Source organism: Vitis vinifera, chromosome 1 (genome assembly GCF_030704535.1).
Source record: "Vitis vinifera cultivar Pinot Noir 40024 chromosome 1, ASM3070453v1".
Classification (NCBI taxonomy): Eukaryota; Viridiplantae; Streptophyta; class Magnoliopsida; order Vitales; family Vitaceae; genus Vitis; species Vitis vinifera.
In genome coordinates this window covers 23092493-23115062 of record NC_081805.1, presented here as the reverse complement: position 1 = coordinate 23115062, position 22570 = coordinate 23092493, and the positions used below count along the sequence as shown (strand labels likewise).

Below are 22570 nucleotides of genomic sequence, written 5' to 3'. Positions count from 1 at the left end.
CACTTTATAAAAGCATATAAAAAGTTAGAAGAAAATGAATTAAAGAAATATTAAAAGGAAAATTATTTATTTATTTATCTTTTATTGGAGTGGATTAGAAAAATACCATCCAACTTTTGGACTGCTCTTCCTCCGGTGTGAACTTTTTCTTTCTTTTATATTGCTTTGGCTTTGCATGATGGAATGACTTTCTCTTTGTGTAAAAGCTATAAATGGAGGAACGCTAATGGACATGAGAAGCCACTGCTTGTACTGCAGATTCCTAGGTTTCCTGCTCCCCTCATTTTCCCTTTCTTTCTAGTTAAGTTTCCTCATTTCTCTCCCTCTATATAAATTGCGATGTATGTTTGATGGGTTGAAGGGAGTAGTTGACTTGGGTTGAAAATAGAGAAAGATGGAGAAGGAGGGTTCAAACAAGAAGAGAGCAATTGCCAAGGACTCCAGGCTGATAGAGCTGCTGTTTTCTTGGTCCCTTGAAGACATTTCCAATAATGATCTGTACAGGAACCAGGTTCTTCTATTCTTTATCATCCTTCCTTGTTTTAAAATATTATGGAATGTCTCAGCTTTTTGAATTATAATATTGTAGATTATGGAGTTGGTGCTTTGCTTGATTATGATTCTTCAGCTAACCCCACTTCGCCTGAACTTGGGTGGGCTTTAATGTACAGTTCAGTTGTTCCCCCAGTGTTGATACTTCTTTTAGATTCTAGAGGATGTCCATGGTTCGACCTTCTCTGTTTCTTTTTCTTCAGTGGCCTTGATGTTGTGGCTTTCCATGTTGAAAATGAAAAATGATTTTCATTCTGTAAACAAATTTTTGTCACATTTTCCACTGGGTGGTAGCACAAAATCGTAATTGGTAACCAATTTAGAATCTATATCTGGGTGCATTTCTGCTGCCTAGAAGTCATTAAATAAACTCGGGTTTAATCAAAATATCAAAGAAGAGCATAATCAAAATATGAACATACGAGCCCCAAAAATTCCACCCATCATTCCTTTTAATACAAACTAAAGGAAAATGAAAGAGACTGGGAATTATTTTGAATGGTTTTGGTTTTCTATGATATTGGTATACAGTACACTACATGCTTCTGGTTTCTGCAGATTGTTGTCTGTGATTAGGACTCTGTATATTTGTTATCTCTTCTGAATCTATGTTTCTAAGCAATCTTTTCTGTGTTGAGCATTGTTGATGATGGTGAAACAAATTTCCTTTCACATGCATTTGAACTGTTTTAAACGAGCGGAACCAGCTTTTGTGAGAAATCTCATTAGTTTTTGATATGGGAAATAACTTTCTATAAAAAAGAAATGTTTGTTTACATTTCATTAGTTAATGGAAGCTGTGGACTTATATAAGAAAAATAATTCAAATCCAAATATCCTGTTATAGTATCATGAACTTCCTTTTTCCCCCCCAATTTCCCGAAAAAATTGTTTTCGGAGTGTGTGTCAGTTTAAATTTCAGGGGTGGTTCCAACACACAAGGTATTGATGAATGCTGAGCCTTGATTTGTTTCTGCAAAAACTAGTTGGACTTCTTCCCAAAAACTAGTTTCAGTTCTTTTTGGTTGCTACTAGCCTTTTGCCACGACCTTATTATATGCAAAACCTTTTTTTTTTTTTCATTAGGCCTTTCTATAAAACAAGGACAATAAGAAATTCACAACTCTTGAGGATTATAGCATTTGAGATTCTAAGTATTTATGATGATTTATCTTCTTTGACCGCAGTGGCAAAAAAGGTTGCTTTTAAAATGGAGAATCTTAACATATTTGCCCCCCAATCCACAACAGTTAGTAGAACAATTAAACTTAATCTCTCAAGTTTAATTAGAATTAAGGAGCCATCAATGTTACAAGAGAGTCCCTGGGTAAGTTGATGAGAAAATTTGGCAGTATCAGTGATAGAATTGTCAATCAAGGGATCAAGCACTGTTAAGTTGTTTACTTGATGTCACTCATCCTTATGTTCATAGCAGTAATATTGAGATGGAATTGTCATTTACCCAATGATATCAGCAGCCAAAAATTCATGACTTAATAGGTCAGGGTAGCCTTGTTAAGGGCATGATACTTTTGGGGGTTCATAAAATCGTAGATGTTTTCCATGTGCCAAACTTTCACAAGACACCATCTGAAAGTTGATGTTTGTGATGAGTGTTTTGATTGTTGAATTTAACAATTTTGTCCTTTGACATGAATGAAATACTTGTGAATTACTGAAATTGTTTTAGGGATTTGTTCATTATTCTTCGCATTCATTGCTAAAATATTATGGAATTCTGATTTTTGAATGGTTTATGTCATAACATATTGTTGGTTATGGATTCGATGATTAGAGAAGAAAAAGTATGATCCAGTCACCTGTTTCATTTTTTACATGGAATGAAAATGGTGTGTTAGTGGATGATATACATTGTGGCCCAAATCCTAATAGGTTAAGCTTTTAGGAAAGTTGGTTGCTCAACTGCTTAACTAGATTTCTCGATTTCAAATCCTCTGCAATTCTATTTATCTAAGGTGGATGATAAACTATGATCCAAATTTGAAACCAATGACGAATCTATCTTTGAATCCACCTCCACTGACATCACCATACTACAAATTTGAGTCTAATCAAAATACATGAAAGCTGAGATTAATCAAAATATGAAGCTATAAGCCCACAATTTCGAGCATGTTTTTTCTTTTCATACAAACTAATGGAAATAATTAATCATTTGGATTGCATGGTAATGATAGGTAGAATGCTTTTTTGTTTACGTACTTGTGTCAGTATATTTGACGTAATGGTTGTTATTCAAGATGAGGACTTTGTACATGCTTATTTTTTTGTGATTTGAGACTTTGTTGTGGTTTATATATGCTTTGTTCGTTCTCTGGTTTGAGTCTTTGGTATTAACCTTCCATCATCTGTTACATTGTTTATGATGCTCAACAAAATTTTGTTCCACAGGCATTTGAACTGTTCTGTGTGAGCAGAATCAGTATCATCACATTTATACTTCCTTTTCATGAGAATTTTTTTTTTTCAATTTTTTTTCATTGAAGGAAATGTCTGCTTTCATTTCAGTTATTGATGGAAGCTATTGACCTAGATAGAAAAGATTACTTTATTCAAATTCAAAGTTTCCATTGCAGTATTATGAATTCTTTTCCCAATCTTCAAAATCCTTTCTAAGTGTTTAAGGCATAGCAGCCTTTTTTTTTTTTGGTAAATGTTCCATTCTATCTCCAATTATCCATCGTTTTACAAAGAATCTGTATCTTAAATTTCAGGGTTGGTTGCATGCCATTGATTAATGCTTAGATCATTATGAAGAAAATGGGAGCAAATCCTTGATCGATTTTAACAAAAACTAATTGCTGTTCTTTCTGGTTGCTGCCAACCTTCTGCTACAACCTTCTTTATTCAAAACGTTTTTCTAAAACAGTGACCTGAGAGTTATCCTATCTCTGGAGGATTATTGCACCAGGGCTTCTGAATATTTATAATGATTTATCTTATTTGATGGTAGTGGCAAGAAGTTTGGCATTAAAATGGAAAATCCTAACATGTTCACTAAAGACACAATGGCTAATAGAACCATTAAGCTTCTAATCTTGACTTTAATTAGAATTAATTGGAGCTATCAATTTAGAAGGGAGTTAGTCTATGGTAAGTTGATGGGAATTCTGCTAAAGCTGTTTCCAACTTGGCTATAAACTTTTTTGATTACCCGATCAAGCTCTATGTTCATTGCTGGTCCATTGAGATGGGAATTGTCATTTTACTCGAAGGCATTAAAAGCTAAAAATGGTAGGATCAGTACAGGCCAGGTAACCTAAGAGTAGGGTAATTTTTGGGGTTTCAAAAAATTCTTGTATGTCTCACATGTACTGCATGATTTCATAGGATACTTTTGTGAAGTATGTAATACAAAAACTACTATATTATTTACAATTCTTTTATGAATATTTTGATTATTGCCTTCAAAGTATTGTCCTTCGACAAAATGAAATTCTTGTGAACAAATGATATTGTTTTCACACTTGTGACTAATAATATGCCTTGTTCTGAACCTACATTGTTGTCGCTGATGAATTGGTATGACCGATATTAACAGTTCTTCTGGATTATGATTCACATCTTATTTAATTTTAAATCATTGTTCTGTTAGGAATCAGTTTTGTTTTGGTTAAATGACACAATTCTGGTTCAAGCTTCCCACTTTGACATCCGTGATTTGAACAATTACATAATGGTTTCATAGTTTACAAATTATGTATCATTCAGTGCCACTGATGTAGGATGGTGCCAACCATAAAACTATGTGCTAGAAAAAAGATGACAATTAATCAAGATGCTTTAATGTTTCTGAATTTATAAATTGAAAGCTGCACTCATGTGCACAAATTCAGAATATTCTAAATCTTAAAAGAGAGTGTCTATCTAAATGCTTTTCTCAACTTATTGTTGTCAATAAAAACCTCAAAGCTCTCTAAAATTTTGTCTATTATTGTACTATATCTATGGACTTAGATGTGTACTCTGAATCATATGCAGTATGAGGCTTATCTTCTTAGGCATCAAACCCCTTTGGTTTGAAAATTTCAATTATGCTATGGTCACCTATAAACAATGGGATATGAATGCTGCAGCTTTTATGTGCTCGTAGACATGTAGCCTTCATATGTGAAAGCTACCAGATATTCAATGTTATGTTTACTCAGAGTTGGTTGGATATTCTAGTTTTTATTTAACCATTATGAATTCTTCATAGGTGGAAAGGATCCCAGAGACCTTTGGAACAGCAGGTCATTATTTCGGGTCTTATATTTTTCCTTTATTGGAAGAAATTCGAGCAGAGATGTGTTCAAGTATGGAGGACATTCACAGTGCACCCTTTGCTGAAGTGACCTCTTTTGATGAGAGCAAACCATATGGATCATTATTATATGATGTTAAAGTGGATAACTGGAGAAATAGATTTAGTGATCATGGCAGGGAGCCTTACAAAACTTTGCCTGGGGATATTTTAATTTTAACAGATGCTAAACCAGAAACAGTTTCTGATTTACAACGGGTTGGAAGGACATGGACTTTTGCATCTGTCACTAGAATCCCAGATGATGAGAATGAAGACAATAGTTCATCAACTTATTTTAAAGTCAAGATATCAAAAGAATATGAAGTCGACGATGAGAAACAAAGATCGATGTTTGTAATTTTCTTGATTAATATAGTCACTAACAAAAGAATATGGAATGCTTTGCACATGAGTGGGAATATCAGCATTATAAGTGAGGTTTTGTCTTCTGATTCTCTGGTAAGTAATGTGAACAAACTCAATATCTCAATTCACCTTTGCATTCATTACTGATTTTTGCTTTAACTTATTTATATGGGCTTTTAATGAAATTAAGGGGTTTATTGACTAATAATTTTCTTTTTTCGATGACAGGTCAAGGAAAATTGTTGTCAGTGTCCTGTATGGAGTGATGGTGTATATGCAGAAAATTTTCCTATGAGTTCATCATCTAATCTAAATGAATCCCAAACCAAGGCAGTTGTAACTTGTCTTAGAAAGATTCAGTGTAACCACAAACCTTCAGTGGAACTTATATGGGGACCGCCAGGGACGGGAAAAACTAAAACAGTCAGTGTGCTGCTGTTTAAACTTTTAAGGACGAATATCAGAACACTTGCTTGTGCCCCAACAAATGTTGCAGTAACGGAAGTTGCCTCTCGTGTACTCAAGCTGACAAAAGAGTCGTTTGAAAATAGTTTGTTTTGTTCATTAGGAGATATTCTCATATTTGGGAATAAGGACCGGCTGAAGGTTGGGGCAGACATTGTGGAGGTATATTTGGATTATCGTGTTGATAGGCTTATTGAGTGCTTTGGGCCTCTTACTGGTTGGAGATATTGTTTCAATTCCATGATAGATTTTCTTGAAGACTGTGTTTCTCACTACCATATTTTCCTGGAAAATGAATTAAGGAAGGAGAAAAGCTGCAGCAATGAAGGTGGAAGTACCAAGGAAGAGGTTTTCATGAAAAATGAATTAAGCAGCAATGAATGTGGAAGTTCCAAGAAAGTGGATAAATCATTTATTGAGTTTGCAAGAGATAGATTCAAGGCTACTGCTGGCCCTCTCAGAAGATGTGTCCAGATTTTTTGCACTCATCTGTCTAAAGATTTCATTCTGGAACAGAATTTCCAGAACATGGTTGACCTTATTCGGTTACTTGACTCATTTGAAAGTTTATTATCCAAAGATGATGTGGTTCCTGAGGAGCTGGAGAAGCTGTTTTCACATCAAGAAGCAGTTCAGGATTCTTCTCCATCTTTCTCAGATTCTTCAAACCTTCTGTACATGAGCAGAGGAGAATGCCTTTCTGTTCTAAAAATACTTCGTGGTTCTCTTAATAAACTCAGCCTTCCTAGTGGTATGAACGAAGGTTTGATAAAAGAATTCTGTTTTAAAATGGCTTCATTAATTTTCTGCACTGCTTCAAGTTCATATAAGCTCCATTCAGCAAATATGAAACCACTGGACTTGTTGGTTATCGATGAAGCTGCACAATTGAAAGAGTGTGAATCAACAATACCCCTACAACTTCCTGGTATAAGGCATGCTATTCTCATTGGTGATGAGTGTCAATTACCAGCAATGGTCAGTAGCAAGGTGAGAAAATTTAGCGTGCTTATTTTGCCTTGTCCACTGTTTACTTAAAAACTTTTTTGTTTTCCTTCTAAAATTTGGTTTTCTATTTGTTTTTTCAATTCACTCAATATCCTTTTTCTTTTGGCTTTCTTAAATTAGGTTTCTAAAGAAGCTGGATTTGGAAGAAGTTTATTTGAAAGGTTGAGTTCATTAGGTCATTTTAAGCACCTTCTCAATGTGCAGTACAGAATGCATCCATCAATAAGTTTCTTCCCGAATTCAAAATTTTATTTCAACCAGATCTTGGATGCACCAAATGTTAAAAGTAAAAGCTACACCAAACATTATCTTTCAGGACCCATGTTTGGCTCCTATTCTTTCATAAATGTTCGTGGAAAGGAAGAACATGATGATGTTGGTAAGAGCCGTAAAAATATGATTGAGGTGGCTATTGTGATCAAGATAGTACGAAATCTATATAAAGGTATGTCAAGTAGGATTTTCATGTTTTAAATACTATCTTAATTTCTATTTCCATCTATCATCTGTAATTTTAAGACATCACGGGCATCTTATTATTATAGTGAAGCAAACTTACCATGTTGGAAAAATACTAACCCTTGCATCTCGATACAGAGTGGAGTGGCTCAAATCAGAAGCTTAGCATTGGTGTGATATCTCCATATGCTGCTCAAGTTGTGGCAATCCAAGATAAACTTGGACAGAAGTATGAGAAGCTTGGTAACTTTTCAGTGAAGGTGAAGACTGTTGATGGGTTCCAGGGCGGGGAGGAAGATATAATAATAATATGTACTGTAAGATCTAATACTGGTGGATCAATTGGATTCCTTTCCAATCCTCAGAGAACTAATGTTGCTTTGACTAGGGCTAGGTATGGTTTAAACTGATTTCCTTTAGAATATTGCTTTCTACTATTTCATTTTGAAGATGCTGAATATTTGCTTGCAATTTTGATTTTTAGGTACTGTCTTTGGATTTTGGGGAATGAAAGGACTCTAGCTAATAGTGAATCCATCTGGGAAGACTTAGTTCTTGATGCCAAGAAACGTAAGTGTTTCTTCAATGCTGATGAAGATAAGGATATTGCTAATGCCATATTAGAGGTCAAGACAGAGTTTGATCAGCTTAATCATTTGCTGGATGGGAGTAGTATACTTTTCAAAAGTGCTATGTGGAAGGTACATAACTACTACTACTTAAGACATTTTCTTCCTATAACTTACTGCTGCTATGGCATTCTATTGTTGATGATTTTTTATACCTTAGATTGCACATTTTTCCTCTCTGTATCAGGTTCTTTTCAGTGATAACTTTAAGAAATCATTTGTAAAGCTGCGATCAGACCACACAAAAAAGTCTGTTTTGAACCTGTTACTGAAGCTTTCTAGTGGATGGAGACCAAAGAGGTTGAATGTGGACAGAGTTTGTGAAAGCTCTTCCCATATCTTGAAACAATTCAAGGTTGAAGGATTATATATTGTTTGCTCAATTGACATAGTTAAAAACACTCAAGTTTTGAGGGTTTGGGACATTTTGCCTCTGGAAGGTGTTCCAAAATTGGCTAAACGTCTTGATAACATATTCCAGAGGTACACTGATGATTTTATCAATTGCTGCAACGAAAAATGTCTTGATGGGTATGCTCTTTTCTCTGTGTATTTTAACTTATCTAAAAAGGCCCTAAATATTTTAATTGCTCCCTTAGAGTGTAAATAATGAAAGTACAAATGTTCTTTTATAAGTTGAATTTTGGAGAATCTGTTATCTTGTTCTATTATTTTGTGGTTAGGAATTTAGAAGTTCCAAAGACATGGCCAACCTCCTTGAACATCATCCAGTTTAAGAACAACGATGAATCTCAGGGCAATGAAAGTGCAGGTACTTCTGATGGTAAAAGTTATGTTGAGAATTCAAAGGTGAGTGAAAGTTTATTACTGATGAAGTTCTACTCCTTATCCTCGGGTATGGTAAGCCACTTGCTCTCTGACCATGATGGTAGAGAATTAGATCTCCCATTTGAAGTAACAGACCAAGAACAGGAGATAATTCTTTACTGTAGAAGCACCTTTATACTTGGACGGTCAGGTACCGGTAAAACAACTGTTTTGACCATGAAGCTATTCCAAAAGGAGCAACAACACCGTATGGCAATGGAAGGTTTCCAAGGAGACAAGGGTAATGCATCCACAAATGCTACCTACAGAAAGGAGGTTGGGGTGAGTGTTGGAGAGACTCAGGTGGCTGTCTTGCGACAGCTTTTTGTGACAGTCAGTCCTAAACTGTGCTATGCTGTCAAACAACATGTCTCTCATCTGAAAAGGTGTGTGGATTAGTCAATAACATGATTGCTGCGTTTGTCTGAAATATCATATTCTATTTACATTCTGGATTAAGTTGTGATGGTGGGATGGGAGTAGTGGTTTGTTGGGTGTGGTTTTCAGGTGGTATTGGTTTAGCATGCTTTGCTACAAAATCATCTATATCCAATGTATATTAGAGCGCCAAAAATTGACATTGAGATGAAACATAACATAGGTAGAAATGCAGCTAAACAAGATATGTAAAAGATAAACATACATATTCTAAAAAAATATGCTTAAGATATTGTTATAACTTCCCCAACAAACATTCATTTAGGTTGTTCATGACCTTTTTTATTTTCTTTGGCATTGAATGTTTTACCTTTTATGATCTAGACAATAGTAACAAGTTTGCAATACAGAAGGTGATGAACTTTCAAGAGTCTTCTGAGCTTGGATGTGTTCTTGATCTTGATGAGTATGGTTGAGGTTTTCTGGTGCTACTTCTGAAACGATCTAAGTTAAACATACTAGGTGATAGTTACAATATAACACTAAGTATTAGTTAAACAGGACCTCCTTTTCCTCTTAAAACTAAGTAGGTTTAAAAACCATCTTTCTTGCTATGAATTGTTGTTCATTACCGTCTAATCTCATGTCCTTAAATATTTAAGTTGTTAGATATATCAACAGAATGTACTACAATACAATATGTAGTTTTATCTGTGAAGTGAATTTCTAATTAAGAACTTCGTTGTGTCTGCAGCTTTGCCCATGGAAAGAATTTTTCAGCAGAAGAAAGTTCAAATAATAAGGATTATGTAGATGATGCTGAACTATTCGATGATATTCAAGATTCTCTTGTTGATATTCCACCTAAATCATACCCTCTAGTTGTGACATTCCATAAGTTCTTGATGATGCTTGATGAAACATTGAGCAATTCATACTTCGACAGATTCCATGATGTACGTGAACTTTCTCATGGAAAAAGCAGGAGTTTAAGTTCAATTGGCATGCAGACTTTAATAAGAACAAAAGAGGTTACATATGACAGGTTCAGTTCGTCTTATTGGCCCCATTTCAATAGCCAGCTAACTAAGAAGCTAGATTCTTCCAGTGCCTTTACTGAGATAATTTCTCATATAAAAGGTGGCTTGAAAGGAGGGAGGGTCCCTGATGGTAAGCTTTCCCGGGAGGATTATGTGCTGCTATCTGAAGGCCGGGTGTCTACTTTAAGTGGGCAAAAGAGAGAGAGAATTTACGACATCTTTCAAGATTATGAAAAGATGAAGATGGAGAGAGGTGAATTTGATTTGGCTGATTTAGTAATTGATCTTCATCACCGACTTAGACAGCAGAGATATATGGGCGATGAAATGGATTTTGTATACATTGATGAAGTGCAGGATCTTACCATGAGACAGATTGCTCTTTTTAAGTATGTCTGCAGAAATGTAAATGAGGGTTTTGTTTTCTCAGGCGATACAGCACAAACTATTGCAAGGGGGATTGATTTTAGGTTCCAAGATATACGGTCACTGTTCTACAATGAGTTTGTAATGGAATCAAGTGATGGACGTGATGGAAGAAAAGAGAAAGGTCAAATCTCAGAGATTTTCCATTTGAGCCAGAATTTTCGTACCCATGCTGGCGTTCTCAAATTATCACAGAGCGTTATCGACCTTCTTTATCGGTTTTTTCCTCAATCTATTGATGTCCTGAGTCCAGAGACCAGTGAAATTTATGGGGAAGCTCCTGTTTTGCTTGAACCTGGAAAGGATGAAAATGCAATCATAACCATGTTTGGAAACAGTCAAAATATTGGAGGGAGTATGGTCGGTTTTGGAGCAGAGCAGGTTATTTTAGTGCGTGATGATTGTTCTAGGAAGGAAATTTCAGATTATGTTGGGGAGCAAGCTCTCGTTCTTACGATACTGGAGTGCAAGGGCCTAGAGTTCCAGGTGATCATTCAATTTTCACTTCACTCCTCACTCCTTACTTGAATGCATTTTTAACTTTGTTCATGCTTTTCTTTCTGATATATAGTCCACAATCTGGTCAAAGCTCTTAAAACTATGCCAGTTACCTGATCCCTATCTCTTGTTAGTTTCCTGATGTTGAACAGTCTGGCTAAATTGGGTAATGATGGGCTTACCTATACCATTTTTATTTCAAACAACCAAACCTTTTTACATTTTTGTTATGGATTGTATTCTTAGATACTGAAATTGTTGTTATTAGATGCTTGGTGTAGCAATTGCTGTGACTCTAAATCCAAATAATATGATTTTTCTCACTTCTTGTTTTATGTCATTTTGTAGGACGTATTGTTGTACAACTTTTTTGGGTCATCACCTTTGAAAAATCAATGGAGAGTAGTATATGAATATATGAAGGAACAAAATTTGCTAGACTCCACTGCTCCTAGGTCCTACCCAAGTTTCAGTCAAGAAAAACACAATGTCATGTGCTCTGAACTGAAGCAATTGTATGTGGCTATAACTCGTACGAGGCAAAGGTTGTGGATTTGTGAAAACATAGAGGAGCTGTCCAAGCCTATGTTTGACTATTGGAAGAAATTGTGCCTTGTGCAAGTTACACAGCTGGATGAGTCTCTTGCAAATGAAATGCGAGTTGCTAGCACCCCTGAGGAGTGGAAGGCTACGGGTATCAAGGTGTGTCAGATCTTTTAAAATAATAATATAAGAATGACAATAATGCATTGTTGGGAGTCTGGCCATTGTTGAACATCTTATCCCAGGTTTTGGAGATTCAAAAACCACCATGCTTTTGAGGGTGATGTTATCTGCAAGGTGGCTGGGGGGTTTGAATTCAGGTTTTGAATGATTTTTTTCTCCCATTTATAAAAAAAATGTGGTGTTTCTTCATTAGCATGTGAGCCATTTGTGAGGGGTGCAGATATGGTGTGATTTTTAATAACAGAATCGTTTTGTTCTGAAGTTGTTTATTTATTTTTTTTCATTTGCAGCTACTTCGTGAGCATCACTATGAGATGGCAACAAGGTGCTTTGAAAGGGCAGAAGACACCTATTGGGCAAGGCTGGCTAAGGCTCATGGCCTTAAAGCAGCAGCTGAACAGAAGCGTCATTTAAATCCTGAAGCTGCTCATGTTGATCTTAGGAAGGCCGCAGAAATATTTGAAGAAATTGGCGAGGCTCGACCTGCTGCCAAATGCTTTTTTCAGTTAAATGAGTATGAAAGAGCAGGTAAAACTATATTGGAGTATATTAATCTGCTAACATTATTTTTGGTTTCTTTTAAATTTAACTCTGCCATAGGCTCTCTGTGTTATGGTTGCCTCTATCGGAAAATAGGGAAACAAGGAATATTTTTATTCACACATTGAAAAATTAGTGCAGATAATATGTACACCTTTCAGAATTGTTCAATAAATGAAAACTAAATAAGACAGCTGACCTACTCCCAAAAATCTTCCTACAAATCCTCTAAATTACAACTTCTGTAATAAAATGTCTAGCAATCTCAACATGCTTAGTCTTGTCATCTTGTACTGGGTTGTAAGCAATGTTGATTGCAACCTTGTTGTCACTATATAGTCTCATGGTATCTTCAAGGTTCACTTAGTTCCCCAATAGATATTTTAGCCTCATAAATTCACAAATGCCAAGGGCCATAGTGCAAAACTTAACTTCAACACTAGATCAAGCAACTACTTGTTGCTTTTTGCTCCATATATCCAAGGTTGTTTTCCACAAAAGTACAGTACCCTAAAGCACATTTCCTATTAGTAATAGAACTTCCCCATCTGCATTTGTATAAGCCTTAGCTCTACGGTGATTGTTCTTTGAGAACAATGATTCCTTTCTTGGAGTTGACTTTAGGTACCTCAAGATTCTCAAGACAGCATCCATATGACATTCTAAGGTTAGGGGGTGGGGGTGAAGTGCATGAATTTACTTACCATGCTGACCGTGTATGCTATATCTAGTCTTTTGTTAGACAAATAAATTAATCTCCCAATGATTCATTCATCTCTCTCTTTTTCAATCGGTATTCCTTCAATGATGACACCTATTTTTTTATCAATAGGTGTATCCATTGGTTTGCGGATTAACATCTTGGTTCATTGAGAAAATTGAGGATATACTTCCTTTGAGTAACATAAATTCCCCTTTTTGATATGGTTACCTCAATGCCAAGAAAATATCTCAGATTTCCAAGACCTTTGATTTTGAATTCTTTTGCCAGCTCACCCTAAGATTCTTCATCTCTTCTCTATCATCTCCAGTAACAATTATTTTATCCATGTAAACAATGGGTGCAATAATCTTCTTTTCTGGTGATTGTTTGATGAAAAGGGTATGATCTCCTTAGCTTTGGTGATAGCCAAATTTGAGAAGAAACTTAACAAATCTCTCTAACCATGCCCTGAAAGATTGCTTCAAATCATACCATTTTTTCTTTGATCGAAAAACCTTATCACTGCTGAATTTTCCTTCAAAACAAGGAGGCAAACCCATAAATACTTCTTCCAAATTCCCATGCAAAAATGCATTTTTTACATCAAATTGTTTTTTAGGTCAATCAAGATTTGTTGCTCAGGATAAAAGGACTTCAATTGAATTCATATTTGCCACTGATGCAAAAGTTTCCAATTTGTCAATTGACTCAATACTAGATGTTTGCGTGTATCCCTTTGCTACTAACCTCGCTTTATACCTCTCAATCAAACCATCAGCTTTGTTATTGATAGTGAACACTCACTTACATACCATTGGATTTTCCTTTGGGTAGATCAACAATATCCCACATTTCATTCTTATACAAGGATTCATCTCCTCATTTATATCCTCTTTCCACTTAGAATCACTTAGAACCTCTTGTACCTTTCTAGGAACTGAACTTGAGGACAAATGAGTGATAAAGGCCTTACACATGTGGCAAAGTCTATAATAGGATAAGGAATTTGACAAAGGATGTTTAGTACAACTTCTAACACCTTTCCAAATAGCTATAGGAATATCAAGATTAGTGTCAAAACCATGATTATGAAGAGAGATTATAAGGATTAAATGTACCTGATTTTAGGGTTGATGATTGGTCGTGTGTAAGAGAGATTTGGATTTTGTTATTGCGTTAGTAACATTGGCCTCCTAGAGTCCGAATCAACATTTTCTACTATTGCTGGCCTCCTATAGTAAACCATAAAGTTTGAATCAATATTTTCTACTATTGTTAGTTGAAGCATTGGAGCTGTTTTAAAGGTACCTGATTGTGCAAAAGCACAAGTGGAGGAATGGGAGCTCAGGTTTTGCCATAACCTTATACAAGAGAACAAGTTGTTCTTTTGCAGAATGGAGGTTGTTCAAGGTTGATGCAAAACCTGGTGTTTCAATTGATAGTGCATTCACTGCCTCATATTGAAATGCTTTGATGTTTCTGAACTTCTTGTTGCCCTTGTGGCTGTTCTTGGCCCTTGATTGTGGCTTTCCATGCAATGTCCAGCAAGTATTTTTAGTATGTCTTGACTTGTTGCGATAATCACATCATGTGGCCCCATTTTCTTTAATTTTTTGAAGTCTAGAATTGCTATCCAGAAGTGCATTGAGTGCTGAATTCTTTTGTAGAGTTGGTCCCATCATGACAACCCTTCTAGACTCTTTACTATGCACATAAGAATAAGCTTCATGTAAAGTTGGAAGAAGAAATTCTCCAAGTATTTAACCTCTTACCTGATCTAGCTTTGGATTTAATCTAGCTACAAAATCAAACATGCTATCCATTCAATCATCCTAGCCAGCCTTGCTGCATCTGCTACGGATTCCATTTCAATATTCTGCAAGGGATCCAACTTCTGCAACAAACCTTTGATGTGTTGCAGTAGGTTGTCACCAAGAGATCTTTCTGCTTGGTGTTGTGGATCATGGTCTTCAGTTCATAGATCTGAGTAGCATCTCCTTTCTTTATGCATTTTTGCTACACAGCATCCCAAACCCCCTTAGCCAAAGAAAGAAACAGAAAAGGCTTGCTAATTTCTGGTTGCATTGAATTCAGCTGTTAGGACATTATTATGGAATTTTCAGCATCGTATGATTTGAAGGACATTAGATTTTCCTTTTTATTCTTTAATAGTACCACGTAAATATCCCATTTTTCCTCTGCTTTTAAGGAACTGTTTTTTTGATTGAGAACACTCAAGAAAGTGCCGCCCATTAAGCTTCTAAGTTGTAATTTGAATTGTGGGATCATCGGAATGGGTTACTGTCTTGGGTGGGATTGACAAGATTCTAGCAAAATTTTCTTCCACCGTAGGTAGAAGAAGGCAAAGGAAGAAGTAAAGGATAGAAGGCTGCAAATGGAATAGATAAGGCTTGGCAATTAAGGCCAGGAAGAAGAAAAAACTACCAGGAATTTTTTCCCTAGCTCTAACACCATGTTGGAAAATAGGGAAATAACGTATCTTCTTTCTAAATCACAACTTCCCTAATTCACATAGTTAGCATATTTCAGACAAACTCCATAAAATCAGGAATCAATTGTTGGATTCCAATAATCTCTTCACAAATATTTCATTTTTATGAACTTGAAATCTGCTCAGCAACTTCCAATCTAAAACTGAAACATAATGGGTTGTTGTGAACTTGAAATTCTCGAGCATATTAATTGAAGTGGTGGTACTAACCATAAAAGTGCGAAGGATACTACAGTATGTGCAGTGCTATATTTCCTCCTTTTGGAGATTTTTATCCTAAATAGCATTTCTTGGTTTCTGTATAGGTTAAAATATTGCACTTAGCTATAAAGTAGTCCCATGGAATTTGCACAGCTGTAGTTGCTCTTAATCATAGTCAATGGTTTACTGCCTTGGTTTTCTTAATACATATTTTAACAATGGTGAGACAGATAATAGAGTTCAACCAGAGAGAGCCTTTAGCAGATTGATGCATATTCTTTGGTTGATATTTGGATGACCTGTGTTGTTTAGATATTCTTTTTCATGATTGTTGTTTGTTTATGGGTCTGAAAGTTTAACCAGGATAACATTTCTGAGTTTTCTGGTTGCTCCTCTTACTCACACTTTTTCTTTCTAAGTTATTTATCCTTCCTGTACTCTTTAGCTTTTCATCTATATTCTTAATCCATTGTTTTTCTCTCCATCTTTTTGGTTGTATTTGGTATTCAAATTATAACTTCAAGCTCTGCAGGTAGAATTTATCTGGAAAAATGTGGGGAATCCGAGCTGGAAAAAGCTGGAGAATGTTTTTCTCTGGCAGCACTTTATGAACTTGCAGCTGAAGTGTATGCTAGGGGCCACTTTTTCTCAGAGTGTTTGTCCGCATGCACAAAAGGAAAATTCTTGGACATGGGTTTGCGTTACATCCACTACTGGAAACAACATGCAACTACAAGTACTTTTATGATCAAGAGAAGTAAAGAAATAGGGAAGATTGAACAAGAATTTTTGGAGAGTTGTGCACATCATTATCATGAGCTTAAAGATAATAGAAAAATGATGGAATTTGTTAAAGCTTTTCACTCCATGGAGTCAAAACGCAACTTCTTAACTACATTAGATTGTCTTGATGAGCTTCTGCGGTTGGAAGAAGAATTGGGTAACTTTATGGAGGCTGCAAACATTGCAAAACTAAGTGGGGAGATTCTACTTGAGGCTGAAATGCTGGGTAAGGCTGGAAACTACAGAGATGCATCAACACTTTTTCTCTGTTATGTGTTTGCCAACTCTCTTTGGGCATCTGGAAGCAGAGGTTGGCCCTTGAAGCAGTTTGTGAAAAAGGAGGAGCTCTTAACAAAAGCCAGGTTATTTTCAGAGAGGGAGTCAAAGCAATTCTACGAGTTTGTTTGTATGGAGGTTAGTATTTTATCTAATGAACAGACTAGCTTGTTTGAGATGAACCAATGTTTGAGCACTTCCCAGAGACATAAAAGTGTCAGAGGTGAAATATTATCTGCTCGAAAAATTATTGATGCTCATCTTAATTCAAATACCACCAAGTATGAGTGGACAGATGAATGGGTTTCTGATCTGAAGCAGCATTCAGAAGTCAGACTTTCCCAGAACTGTATTTCAGTTGAAACTTTGTTATACTTTTGGAATGTTTGGAAGGAGAACGTTGTTAACATATTTGAGTCTCTTGGGCTTGATGAAACCACCCAAGATGTTAAGAACTATTCAAGTTATGGAGAATTCTGTTTCAACTACTTTGGAGTGAGGAAGCAGTGTAAAAATCTGAATTTAATCCATGCTTTGCTTATCCCTGATGCCAATTGGTTGAGAGCAGTCGATGATAGATTTATTCGAAGGACTGGTAAGTTGGTTTATGTTGATGCTGACCAGTTTGCTTCTGCTGCTCGGAGTTATTGGAGTTCAGAGTTACTCTCTGTTGGCACTAAGGTGTTGGAAAATCTGGAAGTCCTCTATAATTACTCTACCTGGAAGTCATTGTCTCTGTTCTGCCAAAGCAAGTTGCTTGTTCACATGTTTGAGGTTTCAGAATTTCTTTTGAAGCTTAAGTTTCTTGACCTCAGATACAATGCTGCCAGAACACTGCAGAAATTCCTTGATATATCAACTAGGCAATTTTGTTCGAAAATTTTTCCTTTGGACTGGAAAAAGTCATCAACAGAGAACATGGTTTCTCTCAGAGAAACAGAGCTTTCCAGAAATTTACTTGAAGAAGTTATTTCTACAAGCATCAGCATAAAAAGTGAGTTCACTTATGGGCAAATTGGAAGAGTGGCCTCTTGGATTCTTGGGATGGGTAAGCTGACTACTGAACTATATGAGAAGATTGCAGAGAAGTTTGCCGTGAATCCACCATGGAAGGCATTCATCAAAAATCTCAGTGGGAACATAGGATCAGGATTTCCACAGGATTCAGTGCCTATCAATGAATCTCGAAAGCATGTGTCTTTGGTTTTGACGCTTGATGGAGCATTGAGAGATACCTACAATGCTTACTGGGGACAAAGTGATTATATATCGCCTGGTTACTTCTTGTATCTTGTTGATCGCCTTCTTATTTTGGTGACTTCTTTTCAGGGATACTGTTTCACTACCAAGTCTTCCTATATCGAGTGGCTTATTTTCCAGGAATGGAATAGCTTCCCAAATCCGGGTTTAGTGGCTAATCCGCAATTTCCTTTTGGAGCGACTCTTGATTATGTTGCCTACATAGCTCAGGATCTCCTTTACAAGAAACAAGTCACTGTGGAGTGGATTAGAAAATCTAATATCAATTTTAATGAATACTATCCACTGTTAGTGCTGAGATTGGTAATTATAATTTGTTTGCTTTGTGTGAATGCGAAACATGAGAAATATGTTGAGATGCTCTTCGGACTGCTCAGGAGGGGTGACATTACTTCACTATTACCACGGGACTTTTGCGATGTGCTGTGGAGAAGAAGGAAACGTAATCAGTTCGACATAAGTGTAAATGTGCTTGCTGAAGCATTAAGAAAAGTTGACAATCCTCTCGTGATAGTGAAGTTGCAGAGAAATTCTTCAGAAGTGTCATGCCCAGATGCCATCTTCATAGACATGACAGTCAACCAATGCAGAGAGGACCTATTACGTGTCTTGTTTCAAAGAAACATCAATTCATCCAGCATAGAACTTCCCTCAAGTAGTAATGCATCCTCAAACTTAGGTTCTGGGGTGGATCAGGGCTTGAAGTCTCAGAATGATGAAGTTATAGGAGGCAATCCGCAAAATAATTATGAGCACTTTTGGGATTTTCTTGACGCTGTGGACAGCAGTGCTATGAACTTCTTGCCCAATGCCCCTAGGGTAAAGGTATTACCAAACCGCTTCATTGATGAATGCAAAGAAGGTAAATTTGTCTATTCGAATTTTGACACATCGTCTCCTTTTTCTTTCTTTTACCTTTTCAGGTGGAGGTAGAGAATAATATTCGCCTTATAACTTCAGTGCTGGCCACCTTTCATAAGAACCCTGCAGAAGGTGAAGATGTAAACCTTTGTCAAGAATTGAACTCCATGCTTGATGATTTGAGGCAGCTTTCTTCTGCATTGAATGTGAGGTCAGTTTAAAGAAGCTGTACTGTTTTGAATGTTGGAGCCTTGGTTTCTTACACCTTGCTTGAACTCTTTTCTTTTTCCTCCCATTTTTTATGGTTCTCAAGATGGGCCTTAATTTGCTTTGTTTTGAATGTTTTTCACTATGTTTGTTGGCACAATTGTTTTGGATTTTGATGCATCAATGATGATCTTCCCCTTTGATTAATTGGTTTCAAGCTCTAAGCTAGCCGTCCCTGAATTTTCTAATTCTATATTTTTTTTTCTCTCTGTAGCACTCTGAATTCCTTTGTAAATATAGTTGCATTGTTGTGGTTTATACAAAATTTGGAATGAATTTTTTTGTGATTTACATAGAAGTACTTCAAATCAACTGTTTTCAATCTGTTTTGCATTGTCCACAAGCTCATATCTATGGTGCTAAAGAATTTGTCATTATATATAGACTTCTGCAAATCAATCAATGTGAATATACTTGGTCTGGTTTCATTTCAATGTGAAGCCAATGCCCACCTATGTCTTGGGTGCTAAAGGTTCCTGATTAATTTCTTTTCTTTTTATTTTTCAGTAATAACGGTTCGGGAATTGGGGAGCTTTTCATAAGGCTGAATTCAAGAAGGCCACGAGTAGAGCCTTTGTTGAACCAGCTATTTTTGCAGAAGGATTCAAATTCAGTAAATGAGGCATCATCATCAGCTACCACCATCCCCTCTGGTATCCAAAACCAAGTAGATAAAGGCACAGGCAAGGCTGAAGAAAGTGAAGAGGCTGATGAGGTCAATACCAAAACCCCAAGCAACTCTAACAATAGGGAAGCTGAAAGCAAGAAGGGAAAGGGAAAAGCCAAGAAGGGAAAAAAAGGAAAAGGTAGGAGAAAGTAAACAGCCATGGATACCTTTGCAACTTCAAGATCATATCATATGAATGTATATCATTTCAGAAATTCTGTTTCTTCAATATGCATTTCTAAGTGTCGAAATATATGTATGGTTTGTTGTATAGTTTCTTTCCAAAAAAAACACTTCATAATACTAAATATTCTGCCATGCAATCTCTATATTGTAAAGCTACCACTTTTCCTGAAAGGGCTCATTGAATATTAAGCTAATATTCTATCTCACATGCAAACCCATATCTACAATAATTTTAATTATATTTGATTTTTTTCATATTTTATATGATGAAACTAAATATAAGAAAACCATTTTCCTTATCATTTCTTCTTCTTTCCTTGGTACTTTCTGAAAACCAAACAGACCCATGGGGGTTTTAGGTTGATCATAACCCCATTCATGTGTGAGCAAGTCTTAAAAGCATGATATAAAGGAAAGGTGATACACAAAGATAAAAGATCTAAGGGATTTCTAGAACTTCCTTGTGCTACAAAGGACCCAAGATTTAGCCTTGAAAAGGGTAATAGCCTAAATTACCCTATTTCTCTCAGTAGAATTCAAGTTTTTTGAACCGATTGGCTGGTGGAAAAAAAGGAAGAGAACCATGAAAAGCACACTAAAGGCAAAAACCAAAAGAAAAAAAAATGAATGAATACAAAATGAAAATTCACCTTTGACATCAGAAAAGGAAGCTCAAGAAACTAGAAAATGCTCTGTAAATGCAAAAGAACTTGGTATGGGCAATGTGTGCCGTGTTTGAAATGAATTTACTGAGGGTTTGTAGAGGCAACTGAATGAAGTGAAAAAGTTTCCCATGTAATGTGGGACAAAATAAATGGGAAAAGAGAAAAAAATCATAATGAGGAGGAAGCTCCATAATCAACAAGGCAAAAAAAATAAAAATAAAAAAAAATAAAAAATATGAAGGTGGCTTACGTAAGAGGCAAGAAGCAAAATGAACCTGACTTGAAATTTTCTTGCTTTATTTCTTCCTTGCTTCCCAAGGAATGCATAAAATGAAAAACAATGAGCATTGCGGGAGCTAGAATATATTCCTTGTGGACCGAGGGTATCACGCAAGATGTGTCCCCCTTGAGAATCACCAAGTGATCAAATCTGTCCTTGTTTCCATTGGATTGATGCTCATCTTCCTAGGTGAATTGAGAAAGGTTGTCGATAGTGGTTACCTCCTTCCGCCCACGTTCATGATAGATAAGTTTCGGCTGCTACCTTATTTCATAAAGGTACATGTTGAAGTTAAGACCAATGATTAAAATATCGGTAATCATGTATATCGATACTTCGATTTTATAGATATATCGACAGATATTTTAGAAAAAAATATTGATAAGCCTAAAATTGATCAAAATTTATAAAAATATAAGAAAAACTTCATAAAAATGTAATTAGAAATATAATGATATTTTTAAATTGTTTTGTTAAATAATTTGATATATGTATAATATGATTTATCATATTTGATAATAATATTGTATGTGTTAATAAAAAAAAACTATAAATTTCATAAGTATATATTTATTATTAAATTATATCAAATATTATTTATAATAATATTTGTGATATTTGATTATAATATGTCTAATTTTAAAATATATTTAATATTAAAATTATAATTCATTTAATTTACTTGTATTAAATGATATAATATAAATGATGATATATGTATAATTTTTAATACTTAATTAATATATTAATAATATTAAAAACACTATCAAGAAAATTATCACGATAATTTTTATATTTTTGGTATTCAAATAGATGAAAAAAAATTATAATTAATTTGTTTTTTAAAACATTTTTAAAAAATTATGTTTATATGATGAATTTGACTTCATATATATTTAGTGCATATTATATATCAAGAGGCAAACCTTTTGGCTGGGGTTCGAGCCCCCACGACAAAAATCCTGAGGCATTTTTAAAAGTTTGACTGCATTGATCCTCATTTGACCACCCAATTTATCGCGATATATTGAAGATAAAATGATAAAATGCCAATAAATCCCGAGAAATAGGTGAAATTCATGATAAATTGATAAAATATCATGGAACCGATATTTCACTAACATATATCGTGTCGAGATGCTCCGATACTTGATATTTCAGCAATATATCACTGAAATATCTCGATATTTTTCCCCTGGTTAAGATGTTATCTTGTGGGGATCATAACCAGAAATCTACTAATGGTTTTCATCTCCCAAGGAGAATGGACCCATACGTGTCAGTAGTTCATCGATTGGTTCTTGATTATATATAGACTATTAGTTTGAGACTAATGCTCATTTGTTATTTATAATGTTTCCTATCTCTGCCTTCTTCTTTTCTCTCATTTTTCTCAGTAATTTCTCGCTTATAGTCATCAATCAATCGTAGATTTTTTGACAAAATTGAACAATGTTTATTTCTTCCCATCCAATGACTAGATTTGATCTAGACATAATATAACTAGCCAAAAATGCTTCTTAGTGGCTATTTCAACATCCATTTCAATCTCGATGCAATGTAATGTGTTAAACCAAGGTTTCCCCTAATCAAGTTTTAGTGATAACAGTATTAAGAAATTTAATTAAGTACTAAGCATGGACGAAATGAAACCAGTGAAGACTTGATCATATGAATGATCCTTAAGA

General features: G+C 35.4%; 1 protein-coding gene across 1 annotated transcript; it reads left to right on the top strand.

The window, feature by feature from the left end:
- Nucleotides 1–244: 244 nt before the first annotated feature.
- LOC100265010 (uncharacterized) lies at nucleotides 245–20143 on the top strand. The gene is made up of 14 exons (XM_019221596.2): nucleotides 245–511; nucleotides 4772–5317; nucleotides 5453–6679; nucleotides 6818–7142; nucleotides 7295–7550; nucleotides 7641–7857; nucleotides 7973–8316; nucleotides 8469–8999; nucleotides 9746–10943; nucleotides 11304–11657; nucleotides 11972–12209; nucleotides 16170–18781; nucleotides 18880–19028; nucleotides 19592–20143. Exons 1-14 carry the CDS (start codon nucleotides 395–397, stop codon nucleotides 19902–19904), a joined length of 8427 nt encoding a protein of 2808 aa, XP_019077141.1. The 5' UTR covers nucleotides 245–394; the 3' UTR covers nucleotides 19905–20143.
- Nucleotides 20144–22570: the final 2427 nt, after the last annotated feature.